The sequence below is a fragment of the Hemicordylus capensis genome, chromosome 1 (assembly GCF_027244095.1).
Source record: "Hemicordylus capensis ecotype Gifberg chromosome 1, rHemCap1.1.pri, whole genome shotgun sequence".
Taxonomy (NCBI): Eukaryota; Metazoa; Chordata; class Lepidosauria; order Squamata; family Cordylidae; genus Hemicordylus; species Hemicordylus capensis.
In genome coordinates, this window is record NC_069657.1 from 378,586,966 (window position 1) to 378,602,840 (window position 15,875).

The window sequence follows — 15,875 nt, forward strand, 5'->3', positions numbered from 1 at the left end:
AGGCCTATATGGAAGTAGACAGTTTCCCAGACTCTGATTCTGAATGAGATAACACTGCTTTTGTTCCCTATTTTGCTACACTTGTGCCAGCAGTGTAATCCTTACAGGCCTATTTTAGGATTTTTTAAAAGAGGAAGAAACACTCTGTGCAATTTAAGCACCAACAATGATATTAACAGCAGCCCATGAAATGCACCCCTCAGGACATGCAAGTAGCCTCATGCTGGCTGAGGGTTATGTAAGCACAAATCACCCGACTTCCAAGCAGGGAGGGGAAAAGGTGGGTAAAACAGGCAGACCAAACAAAGAGATCAGGATTTATTTTTCTTTTTTTTAACTGAGTTTATATTGTTCTCACAGACAGCTTTGTTTTTAAGTATAGCCTACACTTTGAAAACAAAAACAAACAAAAAGTATGTCATAAGGCACATCGTATTATAGACTACAGGAGACATCTCCTACTCAAACTTGCAAATTACTGGTGATTTTTTAAAAGGAACATTCCTTCTAAGGCTAGAAAGACGCTATGTAGCCTCTGGTATATTGGTATCTGCAGCATTATTAAATCACTTAATTCATTTGTACCTAAATCAAGGGCTTATTACAAGTTATAGCACATTTTTTTACAAAACAGTCGCAACAGGCTACATTGGAAACAATGCTTTTCCAGACTCTATGAAACTGGCTGCTTGCTCATGGAATGTACCCATCTCTTTCTGGCTTTGCATGTATCAATTGTTGATGGGGAAGGAGGAAAGTTCCACTCACTTTCCAGCAAGCACTGTGTTCTTTTTCAACTCCTGATAAAAATTTAATTGTCCATCTTTTCTTCTCATTCTACAGAGGAGCAATAAAGAGGCAGGGAGGAAATCTTGGACCTTACATTCAAATCAGTATCCATACACTTAAGATAATGCCAAAGCATAGGATATAGGAATTCAGCAAACCAGATGTTCTACCTATTTTGCATCTGTTGTTGACCAAATGCAACTAAGTTAACGTACATACACTTTCTGTGCAATGGAAACTGGTTTTCCAGACTGTGGCACTACAGAAGCCAACATATTTTTATTAAATCAGGCTTTTTTCACTCCAGAAAAGGTTTCCATTGTGTAGCTCATGGCATCAAAATCCCATACATTCCATAATGCATTTATATATCTCAACATTTTCTTTAAGTAGGTCAGAAACAGTATTATAGCCAACTTTATTAAGAGGTTTGCACAACTATCTTTCATATGCAGGACTCTCAGACTAATGAGGCCATTAGGAAAAGAAGTAATCTGGTCACAGGTTTTGGATATGTTCCAGTATTCATGCTCTTATTGTTAGATTAATCAACATCTACATAGATACAGTACTTGCTAATGGTAAAATTGTTGTATGTGTATTCTAGGATATGTACCAAAGGAACTCAAGAGTTCTTCCCAGATTGCTGTTTATCAGCCTCTCTGTATGTTTTCATCAACAAAGTGAAAAGGGAGGGGGAAGAGAAGGAGAAGAGTGACTGAGGAAATGATATGGTGGGGAGAATTAAAAAAAATCTCTCCTGAGTCCACTACTCTGATCTAATCCAGGGCCCCCATGGCAGCTTATAACTAAAAGTAGAAATGTCAGTAGAAATGATCACGGATCTCCTTTGTCTTTTGTAGTTTGCCCTTTGTAACACAAAGAATCATTTTACTCTACTGGAAAAGGAGAACATTTCCAAAAGCTGAGCTTCATTCAGTGATATCAAGCCTGGCATCTCTGGGGGTAAGCACACAGAGGCAGGAGAACAAACATGTAATACAAACTAAGAAAAGGGTTTGAAGAAGAAAAAAAATCCAAGAACCAGCATGAACAAAATAAGCAGCAAACCAGATAGTAAACTTTTTCCGGTTTCTCTGGAGTTTGCAGTACTGTGAAACATAACAAGGGAGTGGAAAGGGCTGGAACTGTAGGGGTCAAACTACACATTACCTTGAAGGCATCCTTCAGTCCTGGCATGTGTGCTTTTTAAAACTTAAACAGCAGCCCCAAGCTGGGAGGAAGGGGTGATTCAGACTACAGCTGCTACTTGCTCTGAGAGGTAACTTCCTTGTGGCAATGGCAAAGGGCTGAACATCCCCTCCCACCTGCTGTGGCGTCAGTCCGGATCTCCCAACACCTGCTTTAAACACCACACACACACACACACAGGCAGAGCCAAACTATACATTTACCCTAACATGTAGGTTGGTCCTAAATTACACAATTAACTTTCTCAACACTGGAAGCAAAAAGACTCGGCCATCTCTGTCTTAAAGGAACTGTGTATAACACGGGTTATTCTTCACTGTTATTTACATTTATTTGTAAATGGTATATGTTTATTGTATGCATGGATGATAAAAAATTTAACATTCTGTTGGAGCTGAATAAGACAAGACAGGAGGGGATGAAATCTGTTCAAGGAGAATACCAACATTTTAAAAAGGAAATACATACCAATAGGACTGATTTTTGTTTGTTTCCTTCAAGAGCCATCAGCAAGTTTTTTGGCATCAACTCCATGTAGGGGTTGAAAAATAGGTAGGCAACCAGCTACCTGGGATTTTTCCAACCCAGCATTCCACAAACCAAGTCTTGCATTGCCCCCACCTCATGGTGTGTTGGGCACTCCGCCCTCCAGCTTACCAGGAAATGGGGAGGGGAGTCATTATTGTTGGCAGCTCTTCCCATTCCTACCATCAGATGGTAAGAGAGGGAAGAGCTGCTGTCACATCCATTCCTCCTCCATTGGCTGATATGGACTGGGGAGGGTAAGAGGAAAAGAAGCTGCCATGCAAGTCTTTTGGCAACTGGCCAATGAGAGCATCCCCTTAAGGCCCAATAATGACACAGGAGCCTCTGGAAGACATTAGTATTGGCCAGTGTGGGAGGGTGCTAGTCAAAGACAGCAGCAGCAAATCTGTATGACTCACACCACTGCTGCCACCAGATAATGAAGTGGGTCCTGGAGAATAAGGGTTGGCCAGGTGGGGCCTTGGCTGGTGCGTGACCTGGTCACCCTTTGACACCAATCCTGAAAGTAGCCAAGTCTCCTCAGTCTCCATAATCCAGAATTTTGAGTTATTTTATTAGAATACACATAGGCTGTTAATATAGTAGATATTGCTCTGCAACCTTTCAGGCTCATCTCACTTTAATCTATTCTAGAAAGGAGGCCATTTTGTTAATTTTTACTGATTTCTTTCAAAGGTCTTTCAAATATGTTGCATGTTTGAAACAATATGGAAGACTGTACATAATAACTATCTTTTTTTAAGCCCAGGTAGTTATAACCACTGATGGTGAACAATGTAGCTTTTAAAGAAAAAAACTGAAAAAATTCAATTGGTATATGAAAAGTTGGCCGGGGGCGGGGGGGGGGGGATTGGCATATTTTGTATCAGGGCCAATTCACAATTAGCCCAATACTATGAAAACTGACTTGGAAGAAAGTTCCATTGCCTTCGATAGGTAGACTTCCAAGTGTTGAGGACTACAGCCATAAAGTGATGGTCATCACATCCCACCTTCCTTTACACTAACAGATACTGTATACATGAGGTAAAATAGCTCTAACCAAGATATGTAGTTGTGTGGTACTTGGCAGTGTAAAAAAGACTATAATGTCCTCAGTTGATATTACCATATGGAAAACATTATATGGACACAGAACACATACATCTTGAGTGGCATTTCATATACCTGGTGCATCCTAAAAATAAATAAATCAGACTTTATAAACTGATAAAAGTAAATTGACCATCATGGGGTATCTATAGGCAGAAAAGGAGCCCGTTGCTGTTTAAGATACCAGGGTTTTTTAAATCATTCACCATGCATGCACATTACACCATGTAAAAGGGATTTGCGAATCATGAGACTACAGATAGGATGCCATTGTGCAAGCAGCTCACCATATTAGACATCCCTATACTGTGTATGAAGCAGGCATATCACCTTAAGAAAAGTATACAGAATTTACGTGCAGGTCTGCTTATTCGTCAATGCTATGGATGTTTCTGGAATGCATTTGATCATATCTGAAGACCACAGGACTGAAAATAAGGCAGGGAAGCAGCATTTAAATGTTATAAGAGGCACACGTTTGCCAAAATCCACCTATACAACTCTGTAACTCCTATGGTCCTTTGCCATTTCCAAACAGCCTTCTTAGCAAAGACCTCTGATTTGGCTTCTTCCACTTCTGAATATAGTCAAGTCCTTTGTACAGCTTTCATTTTCACAGTAGTGGGGCATGCATACCTTGATAAGAAATTAAACATAAGGAAACTCTATCAATAGTGCTGAAAACCCTCAACAACCAGCTATCTCAAGTTTTTCCATCTCCTCCTCCAATCAAAATGGGTGACTTCAGCAACGTGTACACTTGTGGAATTCAGTCTATGGCACTCTGAAACAGAGATTCTGAGCTAATATAGCTTCTAGCCGCTCTCCATATTAGGTTGCTTTTTGTGAAGTCTTTGCAAATGCACTATACAAAACAACAGTACTTTTTCCACCAAGACTTGGAGAGGTTTTTCATTTTGTCCGGAGTCCTGCTTTTCGATTTCTTTGGCTGTTGCTGGGTATCCGAGTACTGAATGCCAGCAACAATGGCTGCATCAAAGACTTCTTTGAGGTTTTTCTGAGTCAAAGCGGAGCACTCGATGTAAGAGGCAGCTTTTATTTCCTCGGCACAGAGCCTCGCGGCCTCCTCTGCCACAGGCTTTTCTTTGCATTTGTCTAGCTCAATGAGGACTTTGACATCCTCCCGGAGGTCCGATTGTGTCCCAACGAGAATAATAGGTGCTTTGGGGCAGTGGCATCGGATTTCGGGAACCCACTTTTCGCTTACATTCTGGAAAGAGGAAGGGCTCACAACGCTGAAGCAGAGCAAAAAGATGTCTGTGTTGGTATAGCACAGTGGCCGGAGCTTGTCAAATTCATCCTGTGCAAAAGGAAAAGCAACATGAATATCTGGAGACAGTTTGTTCAGCAACACGGACGCCTTTAAAGCTCCACAATGCAAGTCCTGAGAGAGAAATGCCAACTCCTGAACACCTAAGAGATTATCACATTGAGGAATCCAGGAATTCCTGCTTTCCCAGAAGAAACTAATTCAAAGTAAGGCAATTGCCTGTTTACATATGTCAGTTGTTAATATGTCAGAATATAGATACTTTTAAAAACAACTGCCCAGGGGCAAGCAGAAATTCATAGCTGTTCATATGAAACAGTTCTCTTATAGAGGTTCAGGAGAATCCTGTGTTATAGCCCTCCTTGGACTGCACAGATTTAGAATTCAGGAGGGTTGAATGTTTAAATGCTACCCCATGCAAAAAACCTCCCAGCAGATTGGCATCTTAGGGAGAAGACTAGGCTAGCCCCTTCTCTGAAACAGGCAAGCGGCGGGGGGGTGAAATGCAGGTATGCAATCCATCTCCTATAATCTGAAGTGTACGCTCATCAGTCTCATCTGATTTGTCTGAATATATAGCTCAGATATAGACACACTTGAGTGCAATACCGGCAGATCATGCAGGTACAGTATCAGCACAAATGAGAAACAGAATTTGTTCATGGGAAGGCTACAAGGAGTTTTGCTCAAAGGCAACTTTCATAGTAGAATTCCTCAGAGATTTAGGACTGAGCTTTGTTTCATTCAGTGTTTTCATTAGTGACCCTAGAAGGGAAGTAGGAGAGTGTTGATGAAATTTGCAGATGACACTAACTTCAGAGGCAGGGTAAATACCAGAAGGATTAAGTAGTTATGCAGGATGAATCAGATAGCTGCATGAACTGAAATAACATAAAGGAAATTAAATTCAATAATATAAACTTAAGTGGGTGGGGGTGGGTGGGAGGGGGAAAGAGTTTTTCCACCTGGGCTTCCAGCAGCTGGAAAAGACTGATGAGGAATATGATCTCAGGATCTTGTCTAATCACAAGATGATTATGAACTCCCAGTGTGATTAAGCCACAAAGGGGGGAAAGCAATTCTCAGATGAATTAGTTGGGCTGAGGCTAAATCTGGCCATAATCAGGCATGCATAAACTAGGACTGCTTCCCCCACCCACCCCAAACTTAGGAGACAGCAGCTTACATGATGAGGAAAATAACTCAAAGCAGGGCTTGACAAATCCCAGGCGTCAAGGAACCATGGCACCTAGAAATTTAACCATGATGCCCAGACAAGGATATTCAGAGGCAGAGTAATTTAATAGTCTTTTTTTTTGTCTCAGCAGCCCTGTTTCTGCTCTCACTGAAATTAAAAGGACAAGTTAGGCATTGCCTACTTTTAGTAATTAAGCATGGGTGATGTGAAACGGACTCCAAAATATTCTGTCAACACAAGCACAGTATGGATGGGGGTTTCTGTTCTTGCTGATTCATGATTATGAAGGACTGACTAATCAGTTCCCACAACAGATTGATCTGCGTTTGGGGGGTGGACTGCCTCCTGCACCCATTGTGTGGCTTGGCATACTTGCTTGAGTTATCTCAACCTTCTATGCTCTGCAGGAGCCTGTTTTGTGCTTGTCAGATACTGTGGAATGACTGAATAAGGTTGATCTCTAAGGAACGGGTGAGTGGGTGGACTTTATTGCAAGTGTGAGGGAACCACTGGTCTAGACCAGAGTTTCTTAACTTTGGGTTCCCAGATGTTCTTGGACTACAACTCCCATCACCCCCAGTCACAGAGGCCATGACTGAGGATGATGGGAGCTGTATTCCAAAAACATCTTAAGAAATCCTGGTCTAGAGGGCCTTTTGACCCCTTCCAACTCCATGCCAATGCTGCTTAAATCGTATTTAGTTGGATGGTTTTTTGAGGACATGGGACAGAAAAGATCATGATTTGGATAACTGAGCAATTCAGATAATTGAGGCCCAGTTGGTGGAGATTTTATAGTTCACCCAGGCAAATCCCATCACAATGAATGGAGTAGGGGTGGGGAATCTAGCACAAGCAATCACATGCATTAACCATGTTGAAGGAATCAAGATTTAATACAGCACATCAGAGGCCTGCTATTTTAGGCTCATATTTATTGTTGCCATCAATTTTAATGAACTACGGTTGACATACTTCATATGCCATGAATAAAGAATACTTTCCATTCTCATCCCCACTGTGCCTTCCCAGCCTCACGCAAACCTTCCCCACCCCCATGCTACATACTCTCTGGTAATTATTCCTACAACACAAAACTCATCTTTTGCTTGCTCCCACCCCCAATTTGTCTGACCAACTGTCCCAAGAAATAAAAATATCTAACAGGAGACCACACAGCACCGGGGTCTTCAAATCACAGAGGCTTTGATAACTGCAGGTGAGGACAGCAAACTGGGGCAAAGGTTACCTCCACACAGTCCCTTTCATGCCAACAGCAGGATAAAAACACTCCCACTCTGGCCTCCTAAACAGATAGGATTTGCTTCAGTTGCGGTGGCATTTTAATTAAAATCCAGCATGTTTCTCAGAGGGTCTTAAATTAACAAGGGCAAAGAGCAAATACAGTCTGAAAGGTCCCTCCAGTGCCAATGCTTTGTCACCAAACAGTGTGCATGTTAATTTGGGGGGGGGGGTTTGGTGAAATTTTTATTTAGAAAGCTTTTGAAGAGCCACGGATGTGGATGCAGCAGTTAGTTCTTCAAAACCCGTCACCAGGACATCACCACAGGTCCCCTTCAGCTTGAATACATTTCTTTGAGGGGCCCTTGCAAAGGCGGGGGCAGTGGTTGACAAGGCCAGAGTCAGGAAAGCAGGCTTCATTCGCTCACTTGTGTCACAGACTTAAGCCCTTCGGGGAAGCAGGGCAAGAGCCCAAGACTCCCTTCATTTGGCTTAGAAGACAGAGTTTGACCTGAAGCATGCTGGACAACACAGCAGCTGCATGTTCCTGCAAGAGCCCCGGTTGTAAACATTTGTGCAATTAGAGCTTGTTTGCCTGATCTCATAGCCAAAAGTAACAATGGTCACGTTGATGACATTGTGTGGCTTGAAGCTGGGATGGGGTTGTGTGCTACAGAAGGACAATGAGAAGACAAGGCAAGTTGGAAGTGTGGAAGAAAGCCCCTAGGTAATTAAGGACTCTTTTCTCATCTCTTATCTCCCCCTAACAGGCCATACAAACAATAGGTTTAGAACAAAGACATCATGGGCAACCATGGCTCCAAAAGGCTCTCTTTAGCAAATGGAGATGGCCACTTCTAGTTGACTACAACTCATACTGTATTACCCACTGGCTGGATTATCTCATATCCATCAGCAGAAAAAGGAAGGCCCCATATGTGGCACTCAAATACACCCAGCTTAATAAGAGAAAACATGCCACACCTCCGAAGAAATAAGGATGGTTCTGCCTAGGGTACGACTGTCTATTTTAAATCATCCAATTGGCTATACCCATTTCATATGCTCACAAGGCATCTCTCTCCCGCTCCACCACCACCATCACCCCCCACACACACACCTCCCAACATTGTCCCAACCCTCAGAGCGGGACAAAAGCTGCCACTGCACACAAAAGGAACAAGTTTTTCTCCTCCCACAAGAGGGAGAAGAACACATCACACATCATCCACCTTGGCTCTTTAGGCCTCCTATTCCAGGCAGTGGTGAGAGCAACTACAGCACAATTCCTTCCTCTGCCCTCAGGGTAACATGAGACCATGAGAGAGAAGCCCATGAATCTGGGCAGGGACTGGGTTACTTCTGGTATGGGAAGGAGTCCGAGCAGGGAATCCTCCTGTATGGTCCTGGGCCAGTTAGGAGTAGCACAGCAGAGGTTCCCACGCTGCCAGGGTAACGTAACTTGGCCATGGACAGCCACATTCAACAGGTACAGTCATAAAAGAGGATGCTGGATCCCATGTAAGAGTGGGTGATAAAGACCAATGATAAAAGCTGTAGGAAGGTTTGGAGAGCTGGTCTTGTGGCAGCAAGCATGACTTGTCCCCTTAGCTAAGCAGGGTCTGCTCTGGTTGCATATGAATGGGAGACTTGATGTGTGAGCACAGTAAGGTATTTCCCCTTAGGGGATGGAGCCCTTCCAAGTTCCCTCCCTGGCATCTCCAAGATGCCAGGGAGAGATTCCTGCCTGCAACTTTGGAGAAGCTGCTGCCAGTCTGTATAGGCAATACTTAGCGAGATGGACCAATGGTCTGACTCAGTATATGGCAGCTTCCTATGTTCCTAAGGTTGAGAGAGGCTAAGGCAAACGTGCATGAAATCAGATTTGACAACCAATGCACCACAGGACATGTCTTTACAAAGCGTCAAAGAATTACTCATGGTTTAAAAGAGGGAACCTTTCAAAAGTAGTGCAAATGGTGCTATTTTCTGTCACAACTCTCTCCCCAGCCTGTCAGAATTAAATAAGTGCCTTTACTGACCTGGCCAGCTGTGTCACAGAGCTGCAGCCTCACTGGTCGACCATCAACTGACACAACAGCTGGAAAAAAAAGGAACGAGAGGGCTGATTAGACCTTTATCCATTAACGAAGACTGATGTCTCTCCTCACATTTCTCATTTACCTTTGAACCAAGGCAAGGCAAACACGTATTGGAGTTACTTTCTGTATGGGTTGCCCTGTGATGCCTTCGCCCCGTCTTTGATCTTGCCGTTCAGGAGTCCCTCCCTCAGCACAGAGGGGTGAGGGGTCCATTGGCAATTCCAGCCTGGTCAGCTTCCCCACTCGTGGCTGCTCCTTTCTACTTGCATCTACCTTGACAGGATTCAGACTGGATTCACAACGCGGGGAGCCGCCCCTTTCCGAGTTGGGAGATTCAAAATCATCCAGAGACTCCAGAGGAGAAAGCAGGACTCCGTAAGGAGCCTTGCAGCTTGATCCTGGTCAGCATTCACATCAGCCCACTTCACCTCACGCAACATGCCCGGCAGCGGCACAGACTTGTCCCGCAGCAGGGAATGAGCGAGCAGCCCCATGAAGTTGTCCCTCCTCCGAAGCCCTCGAGAATCCCCCCTGCCCAGTTTGGCGCCCCCCCATCGACCCCTTACCTGAAAAATTGTCGAAGGCGGTGGGGATGTACTCCGTGGGGTAGCCATTGGTGGTGTAGCTCACCACCAGGCTGGTCTTGCCTACCGCGCCGTCTCCCACCAGCACACACTTGATGCTGCGCCGGGGATCCGCTCCGGCTCCCCCAGAGCCACCGCCAGCTCCGGCCCGGCAGCGGGTCCCCAGGGCGGCCCCCAGTGCCGCGGCTCGGCCGCTGCGGAATCGGCGTGGGGGCACCGGCGGCACATCGCAGCCACCCGGCAGCGGCTTGCTGATGTAGCCCGTCTCTCCCTCTTGCTGCGGGGGCATCCGCCTGGCCCCAGTGAGGGAGACCCCAGAGGACAGCGGGATCTGCCGAGACAGAGCCAAGGCACAGCAGCGCTGCTGGGGAGGCGACCCTTCCTAGGCAGCTGCAAAAGCCCCAGGGAGCTAAGCTTCCTCCTTCCCGGTCCCCTGTGGTCGCAGCTCCAGCTTCTCTTGCCGCTTTCCAGCCAGCCCCGATGCGGGAGGCTCCTCCGAAGCCAGCCACACGCGAATCCTTGCTCCAGCAGCTCTGCACGCGCTTCCCTCTTCCTTGCCTTACACTGTGCAGACTACTCTCCAGCCCGAGCAGGCGGTCTGCTTGCAGCAGATGACATAATACACCGAGGGAGCGGGCCAAGGAGGGCGGAGCCGAGCCAGCCGACTAGCAGGAGCCCTGCTTGCTCCAGACTAGAGGCTATGGACAGCAGGCGGCGCTCCAGACAGCAGGCAGCGCTTCATTCATCACTGAATGAAGACACTTTCATGGCACAAAAAGAGAGCTGTCCCAAAGACCCCAAGGTTTCCACCACCACCACCCCCCCCCCGACCCCCGCCCTTGCTTGAGGATTGATTTTCTTGTCACGTTTGTGTTTTCAAAGTCCTGGCACAAAGGCAAACCCCAAGCCCTCCTTGCTTTAAATCACAGGGAAGACAATGCAAATATTTACATTTTCCCCTAGGGAAGCTCTTCTTCTTTTCACACTCCTTTTAGTTCCGAGGAGAGAATTTATCATTCTAGGAAAAACTAGCCCGATGCATCACCACCACGTGCAATTGCTGGCTGCCAACCATGCCATTGTTGCTATTCCATCCCTAGGCTGCTCCTTCACTATATGAACCCAAAATGCCCTGCTTTGCTTTTCCTACAAGGTTGTAGATTTATGGCTCTTGTTGCCAGGCTTTGCTATATCACTTTGCAATATTCTGGGGAAACTGTGCCCTTCGGCTATTTAAAAACGATGACATTTTGTTACAAAACAAAACCACTTCCAGTTAACACAAGGCAAGAGAGTGCCTCAGGATGACATGATTGAATCATCCTCACAAGGTATTAAAAAAATGGAATGATGAAGACAAGCATTCAGTACTAGCCACAAACTACTGAACCCAGATTGGTTCTCGAATCTCAGGCTGCAATTGAGGCTTTACACCCTTAGCTGAGAGTAAATCCCACTGCGCTCAAGGAAACTTACTTCTATACATATAAGATTGTTCTGCACATCCTACAGATAAACACTAGTTTAAAGGAAAAACAGACCACCCAGAGAGGCTTTTGGATCTTCAACCCTTTACCTCAAAGCTGAGAGTGTCGCCACTGAGGAGACTTTACATATAATAGCAAATGATGGCTCTCTGTGTCCGTACAGGAGGTCAACCACATACTTTCTCTAAGGGTTGAGAGGCATCTTTGCATGTCTCAAAACACATCCAAAGCATAAGACCAACGGATGATTGAAGCTCCTGGGCATGGGTTTACCATGTGTTTGTCAGACATGCAAAAGCCCTTCAAACTTCATGGAAAAGATGGACTCAACATGTGATGGAAATGCCTGTTTTTTATGTAAATAAATAGGATGTGGTACCAAGATCCCTGTTCCGAAGAATTACGACAGAAATGATGATGATCCAGCAGTTTCCCACTTAACACCCACCAACCTAATTAAAATGTGGAGAGACTGACAGGAGCTTTTTAATTACAACAATTCACAAGGCAGGCAGTAGAAAGCCATCTATCCACACTGGTTTTCTACAAAATCAACACAGATCTAAACTAATGGAAAGGGGCAGAAGGTGGCGGGAGCAAAGAGCGTGTATGGAGAAGGGCTTACTTCTCCTTCTGAACCCAACTAAAGGGATAAGGCTTATGAGATAGAGAAGAGGATTTGCAAGATGATAGGAAAGTGTGGTGCTTTGGGAAAGAAAGGAATAAATAAATCCAACCCAGCAAACCCTTGGCCAAAAAACTGCTTTGCTCCTATGGAAGAAACATCTGCTAGTAAGTGCAGCATGTCCACATTATGTACATGAAAAGAGTGTTATGTTATATACCACTAAATATGCAAACTAGTTACATATGTGAAGCTCACCCGTATATTTCTGCAGGCCCCCAGTTCAACCCTTGGGAATGTGCCTTTTTTTAGGGTAGAAGGAAGCTTTTTGCCACATAAGGACATCTGTGACTTCTCTTTTTCAGAAAAAAGCAGGGCAAACAAGTATTGGAGTTACTTTCTGTATGGGTTGCCCTGTGATGCCTTCGCCCCGTCTTTGATCTTGCCGTTCAGGAGTCCCTCCCTCAGCACAGAGGGGTGAGGGGTCCATTGGCAATTCCAGCCTGGTCAGCTTCCCCACTCGTGGCTGCTCCTTTCTACTTGCATCTACCTTGACAGGATTCAGACTGGATTCAGGATGCGGGGAGCCGCCCCTTTCCGAGTTGGGAGATTCAAAATCATCCAGAGACTCCAGAGGAGAAAGCAGGACTCCGTAAGGAGCCTTGCAGCTTGATCCTGGTCAGCATTCACATCAGCCCACTTCACCTCACGCAACATGCCCGGCGGCGGCACAGACTTGTCCCGCAGCAGGGAATGAGCGAGCAGCCCCATGAAGTTGTCCCTCCTCCGAAGCCCTCAAAAATCCCCCCCGCCCAGTTTCGCCCCCCCCATCGACCCCTTACCTGAAAAATTGTCGAAGGCGGTCGGGATGTACTCCGTGGGGTAGCCATTGGTGGTGTAGCTCACCACCAGGCTGGTCTTGCCTACCGCGCCGTCTCCCACCAGCACACACTTGATGCTGCGCCGGGGATCCGCTCCGGCTCCCCCAGAGCCACCGCCAGCTCCGGCCCGGCAGCGGCTCCCCAGGGCGGCCCCCAGTGCCGCGGCTCGGCCGCTGCGGAATCGGCGTGGGGGCACCGGCGGCACATCGCAGCCACCCGGCAGCGGCTTGCTGATGTAGCCCGTCTCTCCCTCTTGCTGCGGGGGCATCCGCCTGGCCCCAGTGAGGGAGACCCCAGAGGACAGCGGGATCTGCCGAGACAGAGCCAAGGCACAGCAGCGCTGCTGGGGAGGCGACCCTTCCTAGGCAGCTGCAAAAGCCCCAGGGAGCTAAGCCTCCTCCTTCCCGGTCCCCTGTGGTCGCAGCTCCAGCTTCTCTTGCCGCTTTCCAGCCAGCCCCGATGCGGGAGGCTCCTCCGAAGCCAGCCACACGCGAATCCTTGCTCCAGCAGCTCTGCACGCGCTTCCTTCTTCCTTGCCTTACACTGTGCAGACTACTCTCCAGCCCGAGCAGGCGGTCTGCTTGCAGCAGATGACATAATACACCGAGGGAGCGGGCCATGGAGGGCGGAGCCGAGCCAGCCGACTAGCAGGAGCCCTGCTTGCTCCAGACTAGAGGCTATGGACAGCAGGCGGCGCTCCAGACAGCAGGCAGCGCTTCATTCATCACTGAATGAAGACACTTTCATGGCACAAAAAGAGAGCTGTCCCAAAGACCCCAAGGTTTCCACCACCACCACCACCCCCGACCCCCGCCCTTGCTTGAGGATTGATTTTCTTGTCACGTTTGTGTTTTCAAAGTCCTGGCACAAAGGCAAACCCCAAGCCCTCCTTGCTTTAAATCACAGGGAAGACAATGCAAATATTTACATTTTCCCCTAGGGAAGCTCTTCTTCTTTTCACACTCCTTTTAGTTCCGAGGAGAGAATTTATCATTCTAGGAAAAACTAGCCCGATGCATCACCACCACGTGCAATTGCTGGCTGCCAACCATGCCATTGTTGCTATTCCATCCCTAGGCTGCTCCTTCACTATATGAACCCAAAATGCCCTGCTTTGCTTTTCCTACAAGGTTGTAGATTTATGGCTCTTGTTGCCAAGCTTTGCTATATCACTTTGCAATATTCTGGGGAAACTGTGCCCTTCGGCTATTTAAAAATGATGACCTTTTGCCACAAACCACTGAACTCAGATTGGTTCTCGAATCTCAGGCTGCAATTGAGGCTTTACACCCTTAGCTGGGAGTAAATCCCACTGCGCTCAAGGAAACTTATTTCTATACATATAAGATTGTTCTGCACATCCTACAGATAAACACTAGTTTAAAGGAAAAACAGACCACCCAGAGAGGCTTTTGGATCTTCAACCCTTTACCTCAAAGCTGAGAGTGTCACCACTGAGGAGACTTTACATATAATAGCAAATGATGGCTCTCTGTGTCCGTACAGGAGGTCAACCACATACTTTCTCTAAGGGTTGAGAGGCATCTTTGCATGTCTCAAAACACATCCAAAGCATAAGACCAACAGATGATTGAAGCTCCTGGGCATGGGTTTACCATGTGTTTGTCAGACATGCAAAAGCCCTTCAAACTTCATGGAAAAGATGGACTCAACCTGTGATGGAAATGCCTGTTTTTTATGTAAATAAATAGGATGTGGTACCAAGATCCCTACGACAGAAATGATGATGATCCCGCAGTTTCCCACTTAACACCCACCAACCTAATTAAAATGTGGAGAGACTGAGTGGAGCTATTTAATTACAACAATTCACAAGGCAGGCAGTAGAAAGCCATCCATCCACACTGGTTTTCTACAAAATCAACACAGATCTAAACTAATGGAAAGGGGCAGAACAGGGTGGGGGGGGGAGCAAAGAGCGTGTATGGAGAAGGGCTTACTTCTCCTTCTGAACCCAACTAAAGGGATAAGGCTTATGAGATAGAGAAGAGGATTTGCAAGATGATAGGAAAGTGTGATGCTTTGGGAAAGTAAGGAATAGATAAATCCAACCCAGCAAACCCTTGGCCAAAAAATTGCTTTTCTCCTATGGAAGAAACATCTGCTAGTAAGTGCAGCATGTCCACATTATGTACATGAAAAGAGTGTTATGTTATATACCACTAAATATGCAAACTAGTTACATATGTGAAGCTCACCCGTATATTTCTGCAGGCCCCCAGTTCAACCCTTGGGAATGTGCCTTTTTTTTAGGGTAGAAGGAAGCTTTTTGCCCCATCAGGACATCTGTGACTTCTCTTTTTCAGAAAAAAGCAAGGCAAACAAGTATTGGAGTTACTTTCTGTATGGGTTGCCCTGTGATGCCTTCGCCCCGTCTTTGATCTTGCCGTTCAGGAGTCCCTCCCTCAGCACAGAGGGGTGAGGGGTCCATTGGCAATTCCAGCCTGGTCAGCTTCCCCACTCGTGGCTGCTCCTTTCTACTTGCATCTACCTTGACAGGATTCAGACTGGATTCAGGATGCGGGGAGCCGCCCCTTTCCGAGTTGGGAGATTCAAAATCATCCAGAGACTCCAGAGGAGAAAGCAGGACTCCGTAAGGAGCCTTGCAGTTTAATCCTGGACAGCATTCGGATACAAGGCAGGGCAAGCGCTGAACATCACATCAGCTCACTTCACCTCACGCAACATGCCCAGCGGTGGCACAGACTTGTCCCGCAGCAGGGAATGAGCGAGTAGCCCCATGAAGTTGTCCCTCCTCCGAAGGCCTCAAAAATCCCCCCTGCCCAGTTCCCCCCCCATCGACCC

General features: G+C 46.5%; 1 protein-coding gene across 3 annotated transcripts; it reads right to left on the reverse strand.

The window, feature by feature from the left end:
• Window positions 1–303: 303 nt before the first annotated feature.
• On the reverse strand, window positions 304–14,462 carry RHOU (ras homolog family member U). Of its 3 annotated transcripts, XM_053298692.1 has the most exons (5): window positions 13,255–14,462; window positions 10,867–10,894; window positions 10,039–10,287; window positions 9,413–9,471; window positions 304–4,960 (listed from the first exon to the last, which is right to left on the reverse strand). In XM_053298692.1, exons 1-5 carry the CDS (start codon window positions 13,315–13,317, stop codon window positions 4,505–4,507), a joined length of 855 nt encoding a protein of 284 aa, XP_053154667.1. In that variant the 5' UTR covers window positions 13,318–14,462; the 3' UTR covers window positions 304–4,504. The 3 variants fall into 3 exon arrangements, with proteins under 3 accessions (XP_053154667.1, XP_053154658.1, XP_053154648.1); XM_053298683.1 differs by lacking the exons at window positions 10,039–10,287; window positions 10,867–10,894 and having other exon boundaries at window positions 13,011–14,456; XM_053298673.1 differs by lacking the exon at window positions 13,255–14,462 and having other exon boundaries at window positions 10,039–10,877.
• Between the last annotated feature and the right edge of the window lie 1,413 nt (window positions 14,463–15,875).

What these genes read in the sequence shown, in the direction of transcription:
- RHOU (XM_053298692.1), bottom strand. Translation starts at nt 13,317, where the DNA reads ATGCCCCCGCAGCAAGAGGGAGAGACGGGCTACATCAGCAAGCCGCTG. An exon ending in CGCTGCCGGGTGGCTGCGAT is followed by an intron (nt 10,895 to 13,254) that starts GTGCCGCCGGTG and finishes TCCTCAAGCAAG; the next exon opens with GGCGGGGGTCGGGGGGGGGG. An exon ending in TCGGGGGGGGGGTGGTGGTG is followed by an intron (nt 10,288 to 10,866) that starts GTGGAAACCTTG and finishes TGCCGGGTGGCT; the next exon opens with GCGATGTGCCGCCGGTGCCC.